Raw genomic sequence first — 24128 nt, 5'->3', positions numbered from 1 at the left:
GCCCAACGCTTTCACGAGACACCAGATTTGCAGATGCTCTTTACCCAGTCGGCAAAGCTTGCTTGTGTCTGTCTATTCAGGTTTCCCAGGAGACATAGACCGTAGCAGACCATGTGGCACTAGGGACAGAGACAGACAACCCCAAAAGGAATGAGTCACAGGAGGCCATGACTTAGCATTGTGCCAGTCCATCTGTGGTTCTGAGTTTATGATTTCCCCAACAGCTCGCTGTTCTGAGGTGAAAGGTGGAGTGGGGAGCTTGGGGAAGCAGAAGCCGTTCTCATGCTTGGGATTCAATAACTATTCTAAATGCTAACTCATTAAAGAGTATCACACACATGCCAGCTGGTTGTCGTGATGAAGTGGGGGCAGAACATTCAAAGAGAAGGATAAGAGAGAGAGAAAGATAAGGCACAGGCTTAGCTGGGTGTAGTGCGCACACCTTTGATCCCAGCCCGCAGAATGAAGAGGCAAGTAGATATCTGTGAGTGCGAGGCCAGCTAGGTCTACATAGTGAGTTTCCAGGACAGCCAGAGCTATATAACCTATAGAGAAAAACAAAAGAGCACAGACTCAGTACACAGACACACACACACCAAAAAAAAAAAAAACCCTGAGAAATCTGTTTGACAAATTAGTGAGTTCTGCCCTATGGACTGGGCACCACAGTATGACACCTAACTCCTGACAAGGTTGGAGAGAGGGAGGGACCATCTCTGCTGTTTCAACTTTAAAGATTTAAAGGGTACCAACAAAAGAATACCAACTGCAGTGTAAGAAAGCTGGTGGTATTATAGAGATACGGCTTCATTTTTAAGAAACGAAGTGGTAGACCGGGAAGTGATGAAACACAGCGTCCCTCCCGATACACCTGCCACCTGTGTTTGGGTCTAAGGGAGTTGGGGATCTTCAGAACTGGAGGCTGTGAAGTCAGAAACAGTGCCGCTGTCCTGGACATCAAGTCCAGTGCTTTCCAAAGCCAGGGTCGGTGTACCCAGACCAGCGGCAGAAGTATGAGGGCTGGGTTGTTTTGCTTTGCTTTGGGTTTTGTTTTTTTTTAGTTTGTTCATTTGGGTGTTTTTGGGTTTTGGTTTTTGGTTGTTTTTTTGTTTGTTTGTTTGTTTGGTGTGTTGTGGGGTGAGGTTTTGTTTTTCCATCTTTTTTTAAATATAAGTCTCAAATAAAACCTAGATGTTTCCTGTGAAGTATTTTACATTTTTATCTGTCACCTAACTTCATCCTGCAGAATTAAAGGTTTATTTGTATTAATCTCAGTGAGGAGAAATTAGAAAAGCAGTGTAAGGTAGCATTTATTTCAAAAGCTAGTTCATTTTTCTCCAAACAGCCTCAAGGATTGACCACAATTTGCCTCAGAAACCAGGATTTGATGTAGAAGGGCCTCAGAAGTCCCATCTGATTTTAGAGCTGAGAAAATAGAGGCTTCAAGGACTTATTTAACAAAATATACCTGGTTGTCGAATTAATAAAATCAAGACCTTCCAACTTCTAAGCCAGCGCTGTTTAGACTTGGCTTTGAATAAGCTAAAGGTCCTAAGTCCCTCCACCTCTCTCTCTTTAAATGTTCAATATTTTTTGCATGATCTTATATAATGTGATCATTAAGGTATTTTTCTATAACATGGAAACTGGACTGTGTGATCTCATAATAGGACACAGTATTTTAAACAGAGAATCTCCACAAAAAAAAAAATCTCATGATCATGACTATCAGTTTGAGTAGCATTAATAATAACAAAATTATCTTTTTACTTAGAGAAGGTAGAATATAGATGCTAATCCTGGTTAAATATCAGATAAGGTAGATATATTCTAACAAGTAAGACATAGACATCTTGGTGGCAAATGCCTGTAATCCAGGCAATTAGGGCTAAGGCAGGAAGACCCCGGGGTTGAGGCTAGCCTGGACTACATAGCAAGAACTTGTCTTTCTTTTTTTTTTTTCTTGGTTTTGATTTTAGTTTTTCAAGATAGGATTTTTCTGTGTAGCCTTGGCTGTCCTGTAACTCCCTCTGCAGACCAGGCTGGCCTCGAACACAGAGATCCACCTGCCTCTGCCTCCCGAGTGCTGCGATTAAAGGCATATGTCACCACCACCTGGCTGTTCTTTGGAAGTTTTAATTTTTCATTGACTTTTCCCCAGCATCTCCAGGTGGGTGTGTGGCTATGTCTACCGGAAGGACTCTTGGCAGGTGGGAAGTGAAAAACTGCAAAAGCTTCAGAGCACTTTCAATATGCAAGAAAATGAGGGGACCCCAGGAGCCCAAGGAAGCAGTCCCGAAGCCCGATGGCCCCTGTCCTCAAGGCTGGCTCACTTTCCCCTCCAGTCTTTCTTGTTATAAGGTAAAGCTGCATTTTCATTCAGTCCTTCAATGGAGTCATTCTTCTCCTATCCTGGTTCTTGTTATTGTACAAATTATGCTCCTCCTTTTGAGCATGCAGAACCTAATACAAGTGTTCAGGAGCGTGGGGTCCTTAGAAAAGCATCATTGGACTCTGGTATCAGACAGTTCAACCCATACCCTACCCATGTCCTGCCCTCAAAAGTAAGACCAAAGCCGGAGTGACCTTTTCCCATGGTTCTTTCCTTCTGAGAAACTGGGTGACCTGCAGCATGCTGACATCATGTGTAGGATTTTCATAGGCCTCTAATTCTTCTTATTGGATTAAAATTCTTATAAGACGCCCGGCTAGTTCAGTCGGTAGAGCATGAGACTCTTAAAATTCCTTCTTGCATAATAAGAGCCAGTTCTTATTGTGTTAAAAAATAGTAATTTGAGGTCTGTGTCTTAGGGTTTCATTGCTGTGAAGAGACACCAAGACCATGGCAACCCTTATAAAGAAAACATTTAAATTGAGGTGGCTCACTTACCATTTCAGAGGTTCAGTCCGTTATCATCATGGTAGGGAACATGGCGGTGTGCAGGCAGACATGGTGCTGGAGAGGTGGCTGAGAGTCCTGCATCTTGCAGGCAACGGGAAATGTACTGAGATACTGGATGTTATCATTAGCATCAGAATCCTCAAAGCCCACCCCCACAGAGGCACACTTCCTCCAAGGAGGCCATACCCACTCCAACAAAGCCATACCTCCTAATGGTACCACTCCCTATGAGATTATGGGGGCCAATTACTTTCAAACTACCAGTCTGTAACATTCATCTAGTTCCATAACCAAACCATTCAATATCCTTCCTAAACCCCATGGTAATTACATTTAGTTTCACACTTATAGATGTCTGACTCAGTTAGGGTTTGACTGCTCGGCTGAGAATTCTACCAGCTGTTAGTCAGCTATCCTGGGCTGTAGGCTGTGACCTGGTGTCTGCTACCCTTCACTCTGGGGCTCAGGCAAAGGGGTGACACCTGTCAGATTGTTTTTCTCATAGTCAATTCCTGGAGCCCAAGAAAGCGAGGCCAACCAAGTTGGTGCATCTCAGAACTCTATTACTTCAGGGCCACTAACCTCAGCACACTACATGGCCAAGTCCCTTGTAAAGGTGGAGAGAAGCATGTTCCTTCCACCATACACTCTAGTCCTGGCTAGAGTGTAGGTTCCAGGGGCAGCAATCAGACAACTGTGGTTTCGTACTCTCGGCCTGCTCCCCTGCTTCTTCCTCTTCTTTGAAATAGGGAGGTCTCTTTTAGCATAGAGTTAATCATCACAAATCAAAGAAAGAGTCAAAAGTGCCAGGCTTTGATTTGGCACCATCTGTCGATGTTCACAGACCCATATAGATAGTTCTTTGATTATTCTTGATCAGAAAAAGAGCCCTGTTCTTCCGCAGGCTTCCGTGTTTGATGCTCAGAATTACGCTGTTGGCACACTTCTTCACAGAAAGCTGCTTCCAGAGTGTTCCTGTGCACCCTGTTCAGCCATGACCCTGGTGTGCTTTCTCTTCAAGGTCTTAGGAATGTACTAGTTGGAGCAGTTCTCCAGCCTGGCTGGGGAAGGCCACTCACCTGGTGACAGTGGCCACCACTGTGTGGGCCTTTAGCTCACTCCAGGCAGGACTTGCGTGTTTGCTGTGTATGCGTTTAGTTATGTTTCCATTACACCTGAAAGAATTCATGTCAGGGACCCACACCTTTGACTGCAATTGATAAAAAACAAACAAACAAACAAAAAAACTATGAATATTTTATGATCATTCCAGAAAAACACTATTCTATTTTCGTTAAGGTGTTCCATATAGAAAGAACGGTAAGAAAGAGGAACTGGGAAGAAGCTGAAAGATTCTGCCAAGCGCTTGGAGCACACTTACCCAGCTTCAGCCATACGGATGAAATAAAGGACTTCGTTCGCTTGTTAACGGACCTGTTCAGGTAATATTTCTAGAATGAGTGTTTCTGACCTAAGCCTGATGTCTTCTAGGTATCTAGGTTGTTGTGATCTAGCATCTAAAAAGCCGCCCATCCTTGACACTCAAGTAGCATCAAACGCCCTTATTGCAAAATGCCACGAAAGATTCAAAGCTGACCAAGGCGGAGTCCTCACCCTTTGTGTAGCACATACCAATAGCCAGGTTAAGAAAAGTGTGGCAAAAGTATAGGGCAATGATAAGGGGAGCCTCGGGAAGGAGCCAGAAGGGGAGGGAGTGTTTCTGGTGCAATCAGGGCAAATGTTATGAAGGAGGCTGATTCTTAGAAGGCAGACAGTGTTTTGAACAGTAAGCTAGCTAGAAATAGAAGCCAGAGAACACAAATAGAAACAAAGGTATGAGAACAGAGTGGACAGCTGAGGGGGAAAGAGCCATGCAACAGGAAGTGGGATTTTATGAAAATGGAACAGCCTTGCTAATCAGGGAAGAAGTTTGATCTTAAGAAAAAAAAAATCGCCGGGCGGTGGTGGCGCACGCCTTTAATCCCAGCACTCGGGAGGCAGAGCCAGGCAGATCTCTGTGAGTTCGAGGCCAGCCTGGGCTACCAAGTGAGTTCCAGGAAAGGCACAAAGCTACACGGAGAAACCCTGTCTCGAAAAACCAAAAAAAAAAAAAAAAAGAAAAAGAAAAAAAAAATCAAAGTTAGTCTCCAAGTCATTTCAGCTGTGAAGAGGTTAATTGTTAGGAACCACTGTGTTCCTGTAAACACACACATGTGTACAACCGCACAGACAAGGCTAGGGCATGGATCGGTGGGGGCATGCTCACCCAGCATCTGTGAGGCCCTGAGTTCTGTCTCCAGAAATGAAAAATAGTAAGACTATAAAGAGCGGGTCTGTAGATACTCTCAGGCAACTAGGTAGAAAGCTGCTACAGCTGCCCCTGTGGAAAGCCTCATGGAGTAGGACAATGTGAAAGACACTGCGAAGTTATCGAAGTGGCTACAGTCGTGGTTGTAATGTTAGTGTGGAAGGCTCCTCTGATGTCCCTGATGACCTTCAGGCAAATGTAGGTCAGCTGAAACTTTCAGTACAATCGCAGGAATTAGGGCCTTCGACGCCTCAAAATTACTTCTTCCTCACTTTTCTGAAGACTATGAGGTGTTTGTTTAATCAAGGTGTACTAGGATAAATGACTTTAAAAAAACACATAAATATATCTTAGTGAATATTTTCTCTACAATTCTGAATCCAACAAAAGCCCTTTCCTCAAAATAAAAGTTTACGAGAAAAATGAGGACAATCTAACTAGCCTTGTTCTTTTGGACATCATTAAATATAAAAGATATGTGAAAACTGGCATCTAAAGCGTATTACGGTAGGAGATGCTTGCAATCTGTTTAGCTCCCAGTTAACTTCATTTTTTGAAAAGATTGATCTGAACAATGTGTATTGCATCCTTTGAAAAAACACATCACAAACATACCCTAGCTCAGATGTGCATTTAAAAAAGCAAGAACAAGCCGGGCGGTGGTGGCGCACGCCTTTAATCCCAGCACTCAGGAGGCAGAGGCAGGCGGATCTCTGTGAGTTCGAGGCCAGCCTGGTCTACAGCGCAAGATCCAGGAAAGGCGCAAAGCTACACAGAGAAACCCTGTCTCGAAAAACCAAAAAAAAAAAAAAAAAAAAAAAAAAAAAGCAAGAACACTTAGAATAAGTAGTTTATTGTAAAAGGATATAGTTCGCCCCCAAGTCTTGATAGTTAATGTATGTCATTACAAGAACAGAACAAAATTACCCTAAATCTTAAAAGAGAAAACCGTCCTAATGGTGGGTTTCAGGGGCTGTGGCGATGCCTCAGCAAGTGAAGGCACATGCCACTCATGCCTGATGATTTGAGTGCCAGCCTGGAAGCCATTTAAGAAGCCAGATGCCGTGGCACACGTCACAGCTGTCCTGTGGTGAGATGGGAGGTGGAAACCAGAAATGCCTGGGAGCTTGTGGGCCAGCTAGTCCAGAATATGGATGTACCAGAAACAAGAAAGACCCTGCCTCCCCAGGGTCAAACGAGAGAACTGAGTCTTGAAAGTCGTCCTCTGACACACACAGGCACCATGGCGCAGATACGTTCCTCTCCCACACGCACACACAGTTGTTTTTCTTTTTTTAAATCTTAAAAGGAATACTTTAATAAATATCAGGCTTTAAACACTTTCTGAATAAAAACTGGAATGTAGAAACATAAAATAGTTGTGAAAAAATACCAAGGCATAATAAATTATTTTATCTGGAATCCATATTTTAGAAACAGATCTTATAAATATTAAAAATTTAACATTCAGTAGAGTTTAAAAGTATGTGTCCATAAATCAGATGTAGGAGGGGAAGGAAGCTGTACAATGTCCGTGTAGAGAATTATAGAAATGAAATAACAAAAGATTAATCTAGCATAAAATAAATTGGCAACGGCCCAATTTGTACATTATCAATTTTGATTAAGTCCAAGTCTACAAATTTATTCAATAATGAAATCCGATTCTATTTTGCTAAACACACACACACACACACACACACGAGGCAAATCTGGCATTACTGTTTGTTCAGCCTCGAGATTATGGTGTTTCCATTCTGGGTGGAAGGAAACACAAAATACTTTAAAATGGTGCATTTCAGTAATAGTCCTTCTCTCTAAAGATTAAGAGAAGTGGTGACATTTTATGTACAGAGTGCTGAATAGTGGCTCACCGACACAGGCATCACTTGGTTTGCCATGTCCTTGGCTCATTATGTTTTGGTCCTTTTTGCTGGCCTGCGCTATCTGTGTGGTTGTCCCACGTTAACTCAGATAACAAGAGAGTTAACGACCACAAGCTAGAGATTGTGTGATCAGATTATAATAGGGACTGAAACTGCAAATAGAAAAAATCCTAATTCATTTCTGTCTTAACATATAAATAAATCATATATTTGATGTGTTTAATTTAAATGCTTATTACATTAGAAACATAATGCTCAAGTCACTATCTGTCATAATTAATGAGGGAGCATTTTGAAATGCATTCTCATAAAAGAAACAGGTAAGGATGTCTATTATTATCGTTGTTGAGCTGTTTTGTAGTTTAATATATATTAAGATAGAAAATGTTGCTGGGCGGCGGCGGTGACGCACGCCTTTAATCTCAGCACTCGGGAAGCAGAGGCAGGCAGAGCTCTGTGAGTTCGAGGCCAGCCTGGGCTACAGAGTGAGTTCCAGGATATTGTTTTAAGTGAAGAAAAAGCAAGATTATAAAAATTTAAAGATATGCTACTCACACTGAAAACTAGACTTCAAAATACATAGAGATAATCAATGGGTATTACATCTAGCAAGCAAGATTTTGAGTGATTTTTGAAAATACTCCATTAGAAAAATTTTTACCATATTTTACAAGTTTGCTTTACCACAGTGAAACACAAACACTCTATATTTCCTTATTAAGGTGGCACACTCCTGCAGTCACTCCTAGCTTAGGGATATGTGTGGAGGCCAACAAAGGTTCCTAGTGAGATCTGAGCTTGCTTTACCCGGCAGAGCTGCATTAGAGGATTGCTTGACCATGTGCATGGTTTCTAGGTGATTGGAAAGGTCTGCACTTGGCTGTGCTAGAGGGTGGTCTTTTGCTCCACCCCTTGGCATTCCTATAAATAGCCCTTTAGAAGAGACAAAAGGGGCCGGTGGAATAGGATCCAGGCCCTCCCAAGGCTATCCTGTGTTTCTATCTCTTTCTCTCTCCTCTGTCCTTCTATCTAAATCTCTTATCCCTCACTCCTCAAGAGTACCCTGGGGTAAAATGTGGGAGCCAGTCTCCAGCTGGTCTCCCACAGATGTGGAGGCAAGAGGATCAGGAGTTCAAGATCATCCTTGGCTACATAGGAAGTCTGAGGATTGAACTGATTCTCATGAATGGTAGGTAAGCACTCTACCATTGAGCTATGCCCCAGCCCTCCTCATTTTTCTTTTGAGACAAGAGTCTCATGTAGCCCAGGCTGGACACATTGATTGTCTAAAACAATACTGTTCTTGAGTATTGATGTAAAATACAATACCTAGATTTTATAATTGTCTGTGTGTTGAGCATCTATTGTAGGAGTTCAGGTGTTCTAGACTTCATCATCTTGTATTAGGCCTAAGCCAATTTGGATAAACTTATTCTTAGATTCTTTTTGAAGGGAATCTTGGCTGTTTCCTCAGAGGCTTGAGAGTCGAGTATCGTGATTACAAAATTCAGATCAAATCCTTCTGTGCTTGCAGTCATTTGTTACACAGACATATGTTGAAGCAGCCACAGCACATTCCAGACAATCTACTTCGAAAGCTTGAAATCCTTGTCCCAGCAATCTGTCTTTGAGCATTTTGAGCTGTGTTGCAGCCTCACTTGAGGTAGATGTAACAAGGACAGAATTTTGTTCCCATGATCAATTCTATCAGGCTGTCATAGTCACCTGACCTAGCACCTGGCCCTGGGGCCATGTAGGGACCGTAGGTACCATTTCTAAAGATGCAGGTTACTGGAAAATACCTTTTAATGAAAGGTAAGGTTCCTGAGTATCTTAGCCAGTCCTTGTATCTTGAGTAATTTGTTTCACCAACAAAAGCCCATTTCTGAGGTCTTGCTGATTAACAAACTTCTAAATTTTGCTGATAAACCTGTTTATGACATTGAGCAGAAACCAAAGCCTTTGGTATACCATAGAATCAAAGAGTCCTTGTGGTAGCTGCCTCTAGGGCATGGCCCTTGAAATACACTGCCAATCTTAGCTGAAGTTTGGAATTTTAACAAGGCAACCTAATAAGATCATGAGCTTCAAACACACAAGTGTGTGCGCGCACACATACACACACAATCACACTATCTAGGTGAAGCATTCTTAGAAAATATTTACAGAACAAGCTCACAATTCTTTGCAAGGAGTTACTATCTCCAATTGGAGCAGGAAGCCATGGACAAGTACCGAGCAATATATCTGCAGATATTTGAGGGGACCAATTAATAGAAAAATGTCATAGCCCTGTATGGTAGAAATAGCCATTAAGAACATCGGTGGGCAGAGTGGATTACAGGAGAGAAAGCTGTGTGAAAGGTGGCTACCTTTATTGATCTGTTCCCTTTTAGCACTATTGAACACCCTCCTTAAAAACTGATATGAGTTCATATGTAAAACTGGAAAGTACATAAAAAAGTAAAGAAGAAAATGAAAACGGTTTCGAATATTACTTATAGGCAACATTTTGTGGAAATAGTTTCCATTTTCTTCCATTCCTATACACATTTTCATAAAATTGTCCAAAGAAAAAACTATTTAAAATTTTTTTCAGTCTACAAAAGTAATGCATATTGAAAATGGAAAAGATGGAAGTATAGAAAAAAAACTCCATAATACCTTCACCCATGGGAACTCTATTTTATTTGTGCATGAATGCCAGCAAGCCAGCAAAAGGCCGTATGCGCAGACTATTCTATCCAATTAATAAATGCTCCGTTATAAAGCAATTGTTTGCTTGGGCTGTGCTTAGAAAAAGAGCATACTTTAAAACCAAGATTGCCACAATAGTTTAACGGAAAGGAGGAAGCAGAGTCATTTATACTAGAAAATTATTATTAAGTCCACGCTAAACGTGTTGTTTTTATTACTTCTCAGCAAGAAGCCTACTGTCCACCAAGTCTGGATCACATGCCATGGAGTTAAGACTGGTGACTGCTCTGTTTCTCACAGTCCAGCTTCTAGATCTCTGCTTGTATTTCAGTAAAAAAGGATTCATGATACACTGACTCATTAAGGCTCTTAGATCATTGCAACTCTTAATGGCATCCCAATGGGAAACCATTGTGGAGCCAAACCAGTCCACAGATTAGAGAAGAAAGCCTGGTTCGCAGCCATTGCTGCTCTGTACACTCCCTCCTGGGAAGAGAAATGAATGGCTTGAGATAGAAATCTAGGCTTTGCAGACTAAGAGCCCTCATTAAATAGTATTTATCCGGGCTCGTGGCTGAGATACTGTTTTCCTTAGAAACCAAGTGCAGCAGGAAATTGGACTGAACATCAGAATTTTAACACACTTCCACTTACCAACCTTTTGTGCGGTGTCTCCTAATAGCCTTACCATATGCTTAGTGCGTGGAGTAGAAGCCGTTTAGAAAGGAAATGGGAAGGTTTCATTTTGATCTGGCTCCCCAGTTATGATCAGGAGCATTTTTTTTTTTCCTCCAGCCTTCTTGAATTCTGCACTAGAGGTGTGCAGTGAATGATGTGCTTTCCGGCTTATTCTTCCCTTCATCTGTCAGCAGCTAAGGAAGGTCAACTTCAGAAGAAGAAATTATTTTCTCCTCTAACCCGCCCCCCTGCCCCAGAACACACACACACCATGAGCACCTACTAGTCTCTGTATTTATGACACTCTAGGAAATCCCTTGAAATGATGCTGAAACTAAATTCAGGGTTGAAATGGAGTTCGTTCTCTGAAAGGAGTGATGATTGGAGATATTTCGGACAACTGAACAAACGTTTCTATAAGAAACCGCCCTCTGAGCTTTAGCATAGCACTCGGGAATGAACTAGAGAAGTTTGTCAGTAGGAGGACAGGGAGCCACTGCCTAAGAGGACACTGGGTGAGAGTCCCCGGGAGCCTAGGAAGGATGGGCAGAGCTCTGCAAAGGCTGGGGGTATGGGGTAGCTGCTTGAGTCTAGGCGATAGGTGATCATCTGTCTTTCTTCCCAAATGAGTAACAAATTGTTACTAAATAAGATAGATATTCTAAAGCTTCTGTAGGGAATTTCCCACGCCCAAGTATGTAAGAAGCACAGACTTGGAAGAAATAGTTGTATCATCATATGAGTTTGAGGAAGGAGACTTAACCTACCCTGTCTTAGCAACCTGGCTTAAGGATGACCTGTGTATAGAAACTGTCTAGACCTCGTGGTTTAGAGAAGTGTGATACAGTAGGAGGCCTGTGAGAAAGCTCAGTCAGCTGAATAGATAGCTGGAAATTGCAATTTCCTTATAGCTGCTCAATTTGAACTGGAATTAATTGTCTCTACTGGGTTTATCTGGTCTACAAATTGGTGACTATTCTCTCCAAATAGAACAACCTAACAATGAAAATATAAGAGGGGAGAATTCTCATATTCTCCAGGTCCGACAAGTTGAAGTTGAACAGGCAAGAAAACACTGACCGATACTAAACTAGTGGGAATGTTGAAGGAAAGGAAAGCGTGTGTTTGTTTCTGCTGTTCGGTTTTGTTTCGTGACAAGGTCTGGCTGTGTAGCTCAGGATGAACTGGAACAGACTAAATAACCCACACTGGCTTCACACCAGCCATCCTTCTGCTTCTGCATCTAAGTGCTGGGGTTATAGATGTGTGTTGCCATGGCCACACGCAGTGACTTTATTAAAGAGTAAGAGGGTGGTATAAAGTTAGGTTTGTTCTCTAGGTTACTAAAACATTGTATAAAGATATCCATGCTTGCCAGGTGGTGGTGGCGGCGGCGCACACGTTTAATCCCAGCACTTGAGTGTTAGAAGCAGATGGCTCTCTGTGAGTTCGAGGCCAGCCTGGTCTAAGTGAGTTCCAGGACAGCTAGAGCTGTGACACATAGAAACCCTGTCTCGAAAAACAAACAAATAAACAAACAAAAAGATATACAGGCTTATATTTCTCAATAACTTTATAGCTGTACATTCTATATATTCTGTATTTTCTACAAAGCTAAACAGTACAGACTGCTTTTGCATTTAGATCCTTCCTCTTCTGAAATAATTATATATATATATATATATATATATATATATATATATATATATAATCTATGCATGCACATGTATACTGTGCTTATACCACTGATACCATGTTCCACCATGAAGTTAAATTAAAGGGATATAATTTGGTTACTTATTAAAGCTGTAAAGTCTAGTGAATTTTAGGGAATGTTTTCAGTTGGAGGTTTGCAGCTGGATTACTTGTCACATATGTAGGCCTGCTAGTGTGGAAGTTTGTTTGAGGGAAGGACATTACTTACATGTGTGTTCCTGCCTTCCCATTTGTATCTCTTCATCCGTGAGGCACCTACCTGCATTCCACTGGAACATGGTAAGCACCTGGATTTGGGGCTCCAAAGAAATATTATCCATCTTTTGAAGACTGTCTTTTTCCTCCAGCCTCAAAAAGTGTTTGCATACTGCAGTCCACTATGACCTCTCATAAAAGTGTTGGGATTTCATAATGCTTAAATGCTATATACCTCATTTGGTAGCTCCCATGGGTTCATATGTATCATATTTTGTAGTGATATTTCCTTGGCTGTGTAATATTCTGTTTGACAGGCGACATTAGGTCTCACACTTCTCTGTGACATCATTATACCCAGCTCAATGCTTTTACATAGGAATATAAGACTGATAGTCTTAAACATGATGATTGAAGTGATTATTTCATTAACTTGTCCTGGCATTTTCTTTGCTACCTGAATAAACCTAGATTGAAACAAAAACAAAAACTTAACTACTTGCTCACTTTAAAATTAATGGACAGTAGGAATTGAAGTATTTAAAATTTTTCCTTAATAAAATTTTAATCAAATAGCCTATTTTGCTTTATAAAGAAAAGAAATTTGATAAAATGCCATAAAGGTGTGTGTGTGTGTGTGTGTTTTAACCTAGGGCCTTGTACTTGCTAGGCAAGTGATCTACCTTTGAGCAACATCCTTAACCCCTAGACAAGCGCTGTTTTTAAAATGCAGTTGTTGGGACTGGGAATGTGTCACCTTGTAAAGTACCTACACAAAGTCCTGAGTTCAAGTGCCAACACCTTATGAAACATGGTGTCTAATGCCTGCAATCCCAGCACTTAGGAGGTGGAGACAGAGGATAAGAAATTCAAGGTCAACCTTGACTGCATATAAAGAGTTCAAGGTCACGCTGGGCCACATGACACCCCCTCCCCCATCTCAAAAGAAGGCAAGTAGGTGGCCCATGGTTTAGAGTACTCGTGTTCTTACAAGAGGACCTGGCTTTGGTTTCCAGCACCCACATCATGGCTCACAACATTCATAATTCCAGTTCCAGGGGAGCCAATGTCCTCTCCTGACCAGGCACACACGTGGTGCACATACATACATGCAGGCAAAGCATTCATGGGCATAAATAAGTCTAGAAAAAGGAGACAAAGGCAAACTGCCATTATTGTCATTGACTCTGTCTGAAAATATTGCCTAATATGAACCATTGCAGTAAAAACTTAATAATCACATTTTCCGTTTAAAAGCCCAAAGCAGAGTAGATTCTGCCTTTTGGACACAGGAAATAACTTAAAATTTAGTTTTACACATGTGGTGCCTTTTCTATGGTTGCTCCGGACTAACGGCTTGATTTCATTTCTTTCTTTGTATCGCTTGAGATTGTCTCTTCTGTTGGTGCCAGATCTCCTGAACACACATACATGACTCAGTCACCTTAAACATGTGAATGCTAAATATTTTTAGCAAGTATTGTCCTCTACTTCTAATACTGCCTCTTTTTCTTCTTTTAACATAGTGGGCGGCGTTGGTTGTGGATTGGTCTCAATAAAAGAAGCCCCGATTTACAAGGGTCCTGGCAGTGGAGCGATCGTACACCGGTAAGTTCAAACTTTCATGGTGGGAAATAAATGGAAGGAATGTTTGCTTCAAAAGCAAGGAAGTCAGTTGTTTGAAACACCCACATCTAAAGTTTGTATGGAACTGCGGAAGAGCCCGACTAGCCAAAGCGGTCTGCAGGAGAAGGACAGCTCTGGGGATATAATTCTACCAAACTCTATCATTCACTCTGAGGAGCCTACAGTGATCAAAATGTCATGCTAGTATCAATAGGAAAGAAGAGAAAACAGGAAATAAATTCGTGAGTTGATGGTCACCTGATTATTGACAAAAGTGCCAGGACACATCAGGGAAGGTCAGTCCCTTTGATGAGTTGTGCCAAGAAGACTGTCTATCCACACGCATACCCATATGCACATCACATATGAAAATGAACTCAAAATGCACTGAAGACTTCAATGTCAGAACCCCAAACTATGTAGCTATGAGGAAAAAGGAAGCAGGAAATCTCCATGACAGAGTCTGGATAATGATTTCTGGAATATGAACTCGAAAGTACCAATGACAAAAGCAAAAATAGGCAGATGGGATTCCAGCTAAAAGTTACTGCACAGCCCAAGGGACCCAAGACCCTGTCTCGAAAAAGAAATACAATCTGTGGTTTCTTGGATGTTTATATAGATACATCAAATCATGTGTTTACATAGATATACAAAGGCATGTGATAGGCGTGAAAATAGAGATGCAGCTGTCTGGAAACACAAAGGAGGAGAAAGGGCAGGGTAGGGACCGAGGGCAGAATTGTCCAGTAGACACTACAGACTGTGTGAAAATGTTCTGGTGTGGCACGGTGTCACACATTGAGCACACACAATGAGGAACTAGAAGGGAGAAAATAGCGTGGTGGTTACCAGGGACTGGGGCAGACTGAAATAGGGGAGAGGTTTGTCAAAAGATACAAAATTTTAGGTAGATAAGCAATTAAGTTCAAGAGATCTACCGTGCAGTGTGGGACCATAGTTAGCAACACGTTGTTCTCACTGCATCCATGGTGACTGTGAAAGAAAATGCAAATGCTAACTAGCTAGACTCCGGTGTTCTCGGTGTGCACACTTTAAAACATCATAAAGACATAAAACACTTTTACCTCCATCAAAAAGACGGAAAACATACATCTCCATCATTAGAATTATTTACACATTTTGAAATAGACACAGATTTACTTATATGGTTCGGGAAGGAAAAAGCAAAGTAGCCATCTTACTTTTATTTATTAATTTATTTATTTATGTTTACTTATTTTGCGTGTGTGCCTGGGGGTGGGGTGGTGGAGCCCAGTGGATAACTTTCAGGACTCAGTTCTTTTCTTCCACCAAGTGGATTCTGGGAATTGAACTCAGGACGTCAGCCTTGACAGCAAGTACCTTCACCCGCTCCATTTATTTTCACTTTTTGAAAGCTTGTATGTCTAGTTTCTCTATATAGAGTTTTAAAAAATTGGAGCTATGCCGGGTGTCGGTGGCGCATGCCTTTAATCCCAGCACTCGGGAGGCAGAGCCAGGTAGATCTCTGTGAGTTCGAGGCCAGCCTGGTCTACAGAGCGAGATCCAGGACAGGCACACAGAGAAACCCTGTCTCGAAAACAAAAAAAACAAAAAAATTGGAGCTATACAAACATCATGGTAATCTTTGGAGAATACAAATCATTTTCCAAAACTTTCATTTGTACTTACTTTGTGTTGATTTCTATTATCTATTAATAATAGAAAATATGTATTTTTATCATCTAAAAACATTAGTTATATAACAAAGAAAGTATCTGTATTGAGCAAAATAGGCAAACCTAGAAAGGTCCTTAAATAATACTTTCAGTGTTTACCTTCTCTAAAGAGAGGTACATGACACTTCTAAGTGTCCATTTCCCGGACAGTCATCATTTCCTGTGTGTTGCTCTTATCAGTTTATTCTCTGTTCTGGATAAATGGAAGAGTCCAGGCTTACGCTTTCAAATTGGGGGATATCTGAAATCAACTGATCAAGTATACAGCTGACCAAATACACAAATACTGAATACAACTGACCAAAATACTGAAAAGTCACCGGCTGTGGAGGCGCACGCCTTTAATCCCAGCACTCGGGAGGCAGAAGCAGGTGGATCTCTGTGAGTTCGAGGCCAGCCTGGTCTTCAGAGAGAGATCCAGGACAGCCAAGGATATACAGAGAAACACTGTCTCAAAACGAAAACAAACAAACAAAAACTAAAAAGTCCTTTTCAGCTGTCATTTCTGACTCGGAGGTGACTTAACACCCTGCTGACCACACTTCTCAAACTGTGAGAAACTTAAGACATTCCAGCAGTTCCCAAGTCCTCTCATAGTTTGGCCTCCAGATCTTTCACAAAGTGGCATAAAAGACTGTTTTCTTTCAGTGGCAAATGAGCATGCTTGAATTATTAAAAGCTGCCTAAATTATATGTAAGTAGCAAATATCATATCAGCCTTCCATCCTCAAGGCAGGCTTGTCTTTTCCAGGTGTCTACTGTTATCATGGAGCAGGAGTTTCAACAGGATTATGACATCAGAGACTGTGCTGCTATCAAGGTCAGTACCATCCTGGAAAATCAGCATTAAAAATAAAATCCAGGGACTGAGGTTGGAGCTCAGTGGCTGAGTTCCTGCTTAACCTGTGTGAGGCCCTGGGTTCAACCCTCAACACCACACACAAATCTGAAGTCATGTATACTCAGGCAAAATATCCATGGAATACCTTTTGTTCATGGAGTGTGATGCCCATGCAGCGAAAAGCATGTCCAAACTGTCTAACTTAAACTAAAATTCATGTTCAAGAAACACAGCTTTATCGTCATTATGTAGTAATGATGTAGTAATAATTCATGATGCTTCAAAAGAGGAGGCTGAAGGTAGCCAAGGAAAAAGGAAGTGATCTCTAAGACCTGTCCAGAAAGAGTTGGGACTTGACCTTGGTCTCTAAGGATGGATAGAGTTTGTGCAGGTGCAGTAGGATCAGGCTTTCTAATGGGCAATTGCAGGAAGTACAAGAGGAAGTCTGGTGACCAGCAGTGAGGAGAACAGGATGTATCCAGGACTTTTATTTGGTTCTACATTAAAAACAGTACTTCAGGAATGGGGAGATGGCTCAGTAGTTCAGAGTACTGACTGCTCTTCCAGGGGACCTGAGTTTCCCATGATGGCTGACAACCACCCTAACTCCAGTTCCAGGGCATCCTCTGCCCTCTTCTGACCTCCACAGGCACCAAGCACTCCCGTGGTGTACAAACACATGCAAGCAGAACCCTCACCTGCATATAATTAACTTTTTTAATTTTAAAAAACAATGTTGGGAAATTAGGTTGCTGTCTGGTTCAGGTGCTTGAACTCTTGGTGGTTTTGTTTGTTTGTTTTGGATAGGGAACAGGATGTTTTTTAAACTGAGAAAGGGCAACATGAACCAAGATTGTGAATGTGAACAGGAAGCCAAGAATGTGAGGAAAATTTATCTTGAGATCTATTTCAAGATACAGCAATTAGGATTGGAAAATACCACGGACACATTTGGAATCTTGTACAGAATCCATTTGTTTATCCATTTTATAAGTGAGGTATCTGGGAGGTACATAAAGGCCCTAGAAGATATCAATGACAGGGCTCTTCACAAGAGCACAGCAGTAGATGGACAATTAAATAAGCTGGGGTACTATTGGGTAAGGGCTCCAATAGGCAAAAGAGAAGGTATATGCAATGAGGTGGTAATTGTGAGAATAAAAATGGTAGAGCACTGTCATGATGGTGGTATCGAAGAGTTATAGATTCTTTATGAGCCAGGCACTGAGGTAGGCATGTTGCACACATTATTTCACTTAATATGTATACAAACTGTGACATAGGTGCCATTACCATAATCATCAAGTTGAGAAAGAAATTTCAACTTAGATGTGTCAGAATAACACCTAAACCCACATGTGTCTGGTTCCAGGATATTTCACCACTGTACTATTTTGCCATGTCCTAGCACATCCCCAGGGCTGGACCTGACCAGGGTGATGAAGGAATGAAGAAAAGACAGATACACAGACAGGAAAGCCAACATCGGGAGAACTGGGGTCTCTGCTGGAGACAGCACAGCACCCTGGGAGTTCGCCATGTTTACTATATAGAGTTCACCTGAGAGGCGGTGTTATTGCATGCAGCTGATCAAAGAGACAGTCTCAGCTAAGCTCAGTAGGAGCAGTCTCTGTAGGCAAGTAGTCCTCAGGCTATACATTTCCGGGGGAGAAAGCTATGATTGATATTTTCTGCATCTACACTCATATTCCCCAGGGAAGGCTTTGGGGTCCTTAACATGACTGTGCACATGTCAACAGCACGCCCTCCCTCTGGACTTCACTCACTCATGGCTTTCTCTGCTCCCTGCACTATGGGACAAGCCTCTCCTAGAAACAGGCATATGCTGTCTTCCTCAGGATATGATACATTGTGGTTAAATACAGAATAGGTATAAGACATACCTTACAGTAAGCTGAAATCTAGGGAATAGAAGCGAAGCAGGGAATCGAATGTTTCCAAAAGCAAAAGACTCAGAAGTAGTTTTGAGGAAAACACAGAAAGAAAGCAAGGGCTGAGGAGACTGCGTGTAGCACCTTCGCTCCATAACCCAAGAAGGGTCAGAAAAGTAAGGTGGGTGCAATTAAAAATGGAAAGAACGCCATCCTCAAAGTAACTCTTTTCGTGGTCAGCGTCACAGCATTGGTTCATTTTATGGGATTTACAGCTCAGAGCAAGTAAAACCCTCAGAGAAGCTGATGTAGTTTTCAGAATTGTCTAGAAAACTGATGCAATGAACTGTATTTGAAAGGTACAGAGACCTCCACATAGGAAGAGATTTTAACCCCACCAAAAACAAAGTAAATGATAGAAGGGGTGCCAATACAACCAGCACCAGGGAGAGACCCATCCAGGGCCGTGTTCTCCCGTCCAGAGATGCACGCCTCTCCCACCACACTACCCATAAATCTGGCCTTAAGAGAAAAAGAATCATAAAGTGATGGAGGTTCTCCCAGCTCAGGCCGTCAACATTCCAACCCTGAACCATGAGCGTAAATGGGTCGCGCATCCTGGAAGTGGTACAGCAACAGCACAGCCAGGGCCGGGGCTGCTGGGCCCAGGAGTCCCTGTCACTTTCTGACCTGCTCTGTTATAGACTGGCTTAGACACCATCAAAATAAATACCTGTTTCTATTTAGTCTTTCTCAAACTTGAAAAGTACAAGATGCTCAGCATATAATATATAAGAGCATATAAAATATATGCTAGCATAAAAAAAAGAACTTCTGCAACACAGTATAACGAACACATCCAAGGAAAAGTTTTTACTATAGTTCTAAAAGAAATGGAAAAAAAGTCTAAAGTTTCATGTCAACAACAACAAAAAAAGACAACAATTAGCATTTTGGACATAAACACAACTTTGTTTCCTTTGTCACGCTCGCCCAAGCTGTTACTGTTTAGACATTCCATTCCTTCATCTGTTCATTTTGCAAGTATGGTAGGTGCTAGAACTAAAGTAGAGATGGAGGCCATAGCTTACAGTGTTTGCAAAGAGCTGCAACAGTTTCAGAATATTCTGCCATCCTCTCCCTCCTTCAGGTATATGACCATCCTTGGCGAAGAAGCTGGTATTTCTTCGATGACAGAGAATTTGCTTATTTGAAGCCTTTTGCTTGTGATGCAAAGCTTGACTGGGTGTGTCAGATTCCAAAAGGCAAGTGGTAGTTCCTGCTTTTCTCAGCTTCAACCCTGCAAACACTGGGCTAGAAGGTGCTCTGGGAAGAATGACGCAAGAATGAGGAAATCAAAATTTGGCAGATTCTTGTGAAATTTAGAAGCAATTTTCAGTCAACTCCAAGATGCTAATATTTTTATGTAAATTCAAATTCAAGAAACCAGTTAAAATGACAGTAGAGCCTGCAATGACAGAGAGAGAGAGAGAAAGGGAGGGAGGGAGGGAGGGAGGGAGGGAGGGAGGGAGGGAGGGAGGGAGGGAGGGAGGGAGGGAGGGAGGAGATAAGGCATAGTGGTATACACTTGTAGACTCCAGCACTCAGCAGCTGAGACAAGATTGCCAGACTTGGATGTCACCCTGGACTACGTAATGACACCCTGTCTTTGACAAGATTATAAACAAGAAGCCATGTACAGTTTTACCTGTCTTACAGCCCTATCGGTGAAAATTATCCAAAATGAAGAGTGCTGTCTCAGAGAGAAACACTAAACACATTTGATGTGTAGGCAGTCTCTGAGGAGGGGCTACTGATGCTTTGGTATTTCATGACCACATGAATTTCATGACCACAAGAAATGAGGCTCAGTGAATTTACCCTATAATTTCTAAGGTTAAGCAAATTATGTATTTATTTGAAATCAGTGTGGCTGCAGCTGATAGGAAAATGATGTGGGAAACCATTGGAGTCCTGTGAGGGCCATTGTCCAGGTGCCTCTTAGGCATAATGGTGTGATCTTCCCGGCCTTTGTGAGTAGAGGCACTCTTACAGAGTGGGAACTGGAAGCTCATGGAGTCAGCCATCTCATCCAGAGCCTTGCAAAGGAGATGTGTGTGCGGGCATCTGGATACTGGCCCACCCAGTCCCAAAGCCCAGAATTCTATAGAGCTTGCTGTATTTCCTGTTTCCATTCCAGAATCCTGAGTGACTTTCTTATTTTCCTCAGCCTTGCTTAATCTTCTTAAAAGAGTCACTTACTACTCTATTGTCTATTTTTTCCAATACCATCTTGGGAACTGGTAAGAATCCACCCCACGCTTACAGACTGGATACTCAGATTCCATTAGAACAGTGCTGATCCTCGCTGTGCATCCCTTGGTGCATTGTGTAATGGCTACAGAATCATCATTTGCTATTTTATTTATAGTTTCTAATTGCTGGCCATATGTTCTTTGTGACTTTCTTAATACAAAAGACTTCCTAAAAGACAGCTAGTAAGTCTTTCTTTCTGTTCTTACAATGGGGATCGAACCCATGGCCTTGCACATACTAGACAAGTGCTTTACCATTGAACTACATACTCAGTGCTAGACCACTAGCAATATTTAATAGGTCTGCCTTTTCAAAAGATCAGGACTAAAGCAAGCATTAGTATAAACACTGAAATATTACATTCAGAAATGCCTAACTCGACATTCCAAAAGGAACAGGCCCCCACAAGGCCTCCTATCACCTTCTGGCTCCATTTCCAGGATGCGTGCTTTGTAAGCCAGCACTAATCCTAAGCCTTTGCTCTCTTCCTTATACAGGTAGCACTCCCCAAACACCAGACTGGTACAATCCAGGTAAGCTGAGCGCCAGAGTTGAGCCAAAGCTACTCCGACCTCTTTGTGATCATGCATGTAGTTTGTTGGTAATTGCTAACTTCTTCTCATATCCTCAAGTGAAATGTCTGCAGGCAGCAGAGGTACGTGGATGGTGTGGGATGAGGAAGCCGAGATGGAGTTTCCTTCTCTGTGGGCACAGGAAAGTCCAGCCACTGGTTCAGAAGTCCTTGTTGTGTTACGAACAGTGCTTCCTCAGGGCAGACAGCCAGAATCTTAGTGGGTTACGGTGTTAAATTAACTGAGATAATGACAGTTTTTTTTTTTTTTTTGAATTTATTTTAATTTATTTTGCAATACAATTCAGTTCTACATATCGGTCACGGATTCCCTTGTTCTCCCCCCTCCCGTCCCCCTCACCTTCCCCCCAATGCCCCCCCCCATTCCCATCTCCTCCAGGGCAAAGCCTTCCCCACAGACTGAGGTCAACCTGGTAGACTCAGTCCAGGTAGGTCTAGTCCCCTCCTCCCAGGCCGAGCCAAACAATCCTGCATAGGCCCCAGGTTTCAAACAGCCAACTCATGCAATGAGCACAAGATCTGGTCCCACTGCCTGGATGCCTCCCAAACAGATCAAGCCAATCAACTGTCTCACCCATTCAGAGGGCCTGATCCAGTGTGGACCCCTCAGCCATTGGTTCATAGTTCATGTGTTTCCATTCATTTGGCTATTTGTCCCTGTGCTTTATCCAACCTTGGTCTCAACAATTCTCGCTCATATAAACCCTCCTCATTCTCGTTAATTGGACTCCCAGAGATCCACCCAGGGCCTAGTCATGGATCTCTGCATCCAGATCCCTCAGTAGTTGGATGAGGTTTCTAGCACAACAATTAGGGTGTTTGGCCATCCCATCACCAGAGTAGGTCAGTTCGGGCTGTCTCTCGACCATTGCCGGCAGTCTGTTGTGTGGGTATCTTTGTGGATTTCTGTGGGCCTCTCTAGCACTTTGCTTCTTCCTGTTCTCATGTGGTCTTCATTTACCATGGTCTCCTATTCCTTGTTCTCCCTCTCTGTTGTTGATCCAGCTGGGATCTCCCGCTCCCCCAAGCTCTCTTTCCCTCGACCCTCGCCTTTCATTACCCCCACTCATGTCCAGGCTGTTCATGTAGATCTCATTCCATTTCTCTGTCATTGGGCAATCCCTGTGTCTTTCTTGGGGTCCTGTTTTCCGGGTAGCCTCCCTGGTGATGTGAGTAGCAGACAATTCATCCTTGTTTCATGTCTAGTATCCTGCTATGAGTGAGTACATACCATGTTTGTCTTTCTGAGTCTGGGTTACCTCACTCAGGATGATTTTTTCTAGATCCATCCATTTGTCTACAAACCTCATGATGCCATTGTTTTTTTCTGCTGAGTAGTATTCCATTGTGTATATGTACCACATTTTGTTTATCCATTCTTCAGTTGAAGGGCATCTGGGTTGTTTCCATGTTCTGGCTATTACAAACAATGCTGATATGAACATAGCTGAACAAGTGCTCTTATGGTGTGGTTGAGCATTTCTTGGGTATATGCCCAAGAGTGGTATAGCTGGATCTACTCTGAACCTGCTAGAAGAGAAAGTAGGAAGTAGTCTTGAACGCATTGGCATTGGAGACTACTTCCTAAATAGAACACCAGTAGCACAGACTCTGAGAGAAACAATCAATCAATGGGACCTTTTGAAACTGAGAAGCTTTTGTAGAGCAAAGGATACGGTCAACAAGGCAAATCGACAGCCTACAGAATGGGAAAAGATCTTCACCAACCCCACATCTGACAGAGGACTGATATCCAGAATATATAAGGAACTCAAGAAATTAGACATCAAAATGCCCAACAGTCCAATTAAGAAATGGGCTATAGAACTAAACAGAGAATTCTCAACAGAGGAAACTCAAATGGCCGAAAGACATTTAAGGAATTGCTCATCATCCCTAATCATCAGGGAAATGCAAATCAAAACAACTCTGAGATACCACCTTACGCCTGTCAGAATGGCTAAGATCAAAAACACTGAAGACACCTTATGCTGGAGAGGATGTGGAGCTAGGGGAACTCTCCTCCACTGCTGGTGGGAATGCAAGCTTGTACAACCACTTTGGAAATCAATATGGCGCTTTCTTAGAAAATTGATAATGACAGTTTTAAAGACAAGACTGTGGTTGGTATGTAAATTGAATAAAAAATTTTCTTAAATAAGAAAGAAAGAGAGAAAGAGAAAAAGAAAGAAAGAAAAGGCTCCTCTGTCTCACAACTTTGAAGTTTCAGCTGGGAGCCTGCCGCATCTTGGCCTGACAGGATGTCCTGTGTCAGGGAGTAGGTGACGTAATAAGCTGTTCATGGAGGCTGGACAGTGAAAGAGAAAAGGGAGGTACCAGGGTCACAGTGCCCCCTTAGAAGACACACTTCGGTATAACCAGACTTCCTTCTAGGCCTTGCCTCTTATCCTTCTACCTGCCAATAGAATCTTGGCCTGGGGGCCAGCAGGCCTCTGAGGGACACTTATCTAAATGGCAGTGGTTAGTATGTATGATCCGATTTGAACACCCCCTGTGCTTAGCCGTACTGTTTGATCATCACGGTTATAACTCTGTTTTCTTCTTTAGAGCGCACTGGAATTCATGGGCCCCCAGTCATAATTGAAGGAAGCGAATACTGGTTTGTTGACGATCCCCACTTAAACTACGAAGAAGCCGTCCTGTACTGTGCCAGCAATCACAGCTTTCTTGCCACGATAACATCTTTTACAGAACTGAAAGCCATCAAAAACAAAATAGCAAATGTAATTGAAACGAA

The 24128-nt window shown here is 42.3% G+C and overlaps 1 protein-coding gene across 2 annotated transcripts in view; it reads left to right on the top strand.

Moving 5' to 3' along the window:
• Ly75 (lymphocyte antigen 75) overlaps nt 1–24128 on the top strand; it is a 132339-nt gene that overhangs the window by 26356 nt on the left and 81855 nt on the right. For both annotated transcript variants that reach the window (XM_052724695.1, XM_052724693.1), the window contains exons 12-18: nt 2162–2361; nt 4202–4344; nt 13909–13990; nt 16481–16549; nt 19613–19727; nt 21276–21311; nt 23939–24114. In XM_052724695.1, the coding sequence (XP_052580655.1) occupies nt 2162–2361; nt 4202–4344; nt 13909–13990; nt 16481–16549; nt 19613–19727; nt 21276–21311; nt 23939–24114 (821 nt within the window). The remainder of the gene's footprint in view (nt 1–2161; nt 2362–4201; nt 4345–13908; nt 13991–16480; nt 16550–19612; nt 19728–21275; nt 21312–23938; nt 24115–24128) is intronic.

The sequence above is a fragment of the Peromyscus californicus genome, unplaced genomic scaffold (genome assembly GCF_007827085.1).
Source record: "Peromyscus californicus insignis strain IS unplaced genomic scaffold, ASM782708v3 Scaffold_7__1_contigs__length_154581171, whole genome shotgun sequence".
Classification (NCBI taxonomy): domain Eukaryota; kingdom Metazoa; phylum Chordata; class Mammalia; order Rodentia; family Cricetidae; genus Peromyscus; species Peromyscus californicus.
The sequence above is the reverse complement of the archived record's forward strand: the minus strand, read 5'-3'. Positions and strand labels throughout refer to the sequence as shown.